Consider the following 1,514-nt stretch of genomic DNA (forward strand, 5'->3'; position numbering starts at 1 on the left):
TATCACTGGAGCAAATGTGATAACCATTGAAAATCATATATTTTCTTATTGTGCTTCACTAAATATATATATATCTATATATATATCTATATATCTTCTCCATTATTTGGGCATGATTGCTTTACTGATGCTTTAGCTACAAATGTTATGGTATCAGAAGCATATTCAAGTGAAACATTTGGTGAATTAAATATCACCAAAGAAACGTATAATGAATCTTTTTTTCCAACTCAAACATTTTCTAAATGGAATACATTAAAAATGATTTAAAAGAAAAAATTAATAAAAAAAATATCAACAATTTGAAAAATCATAAGAAAATTTCCAAGTTTGAGTTATTGAAAAATATTCAAAGAAATATAGTATTTGAATTTATTTTCAAATATAAAATTTCATAAATTTACATAATAAAATAAAAAGAACATATAAAAGAAATTTATTAATAAAATAACATTTATTTTTTTCGTGATTGAATCGCACGTTCTTCATCAACATATTGAGGAAGTTGAATCGTTTGTTGAATATCTCGTTGTAAGTCTTCTTTGCTATATAATGTGCCTTGTGCGCGTTGTAAAATTCGTTGAAAGTTTCGGAGTGTCGTCGCGGTATATTCTTCTGATAAGCCGCAAACGCGCCATGTTCGCTGTTTAACATCAGTCATTTCAACATCAACAAATTGTCCATCGTATTTTTCTAATGTTTCAGTAATTCGTCCAAAACTAAAAATCGGTGTCATCTCTGAACCTGAAACTACACTACCAAAACTTTCGTTATGTGTATAATCATTAGTAATTTGAACTGTAATCGGATCTTGTGAATGTTCTGTCCAAATATAAAATTTAGTATATTTCTCATTATTTATATCTTTATTACAAAATACAATTCCAATGGGGTCAATAGGTAAAAATTGATGTGGATTATTAAGTAATGTATCAAGATATTTCAAACGTAAATATGGACGTAATTCAATACTAAAGTCATCATTTTGAAATTCTTCAACAAATAATTTATGTCGTTCTTGATGTTTCCGTGATTGAATAACTTTAAACGCATAACCCATTCGTGAATCATACGTTTTATGTTGTAAATCTTCGCCTTCATATCGATAAATATCAGTAATATAATAATATTTATAGTCGTGTATTAGTTGGTGAATATGTTAATATACCTTCTAATATAGTAGATGTTAAACATTGTGTGCGATTATTATTTTCAGGTAAATAAATATTAACTTCACGTGTAAAATTATCATTGTCACTGATTAAATAGCGTTCTGGACCCCGAAGAAATAATAAACATCGTTTGCCAGGTGGCTCTGGCATGCAAATATAATGATGTGTAATATCATTATTAATATGATTAACAATACGTGAATTAAATTGATAATATCGTGAAAATATAATACTTTCTTCTGGAACTTCTAATAATATTCGTAATGAATTACGGATGTTTTCTTTGTTTCGATAATCAACATTTCGGCCAATATTATAGAATACTGTTTCATCTTGTTTTTC

General features: G+C 27.2%; 1 protein-coding gene across 1 annotated transcript; it reads right to left on the reverse strand.

Annotated features, from left to right (window-relative positions):
- Positions 1-454: 454 nt before the first annotated feature.
- On the reverse strand, positions 455-736 carry GO595_001522 (uncharacterized protein; the record flags this gene model as incomplete). Its single annotated transcript, XM_067914330.1, has 1 exon — positions 455-736. One exon carries the CDS (start codon positions 734-736, stop codon positions 455-457), a length of 282 nt encoding a protein of 93 aa, XP_067778312.1.
- Positions 737-1,514: the final 778 nt, after the last annotated feature.

The sequence above is a fragment of the Histomonas meleagridis genome (genome assembly GCF_020186115.1).
Source record: "Histomonas meleagridis strain 2922-C6/04-10x chromosome Unknown contig_145, whole genome shotgun sequence".
In the NCBI taxonomy this organism is placed as follows: domain Eukaryota; phylum Parabasalia; order Tritrichomonadida; family Dientamoebidae; genus Histomonas; species Histomonas meleagridis.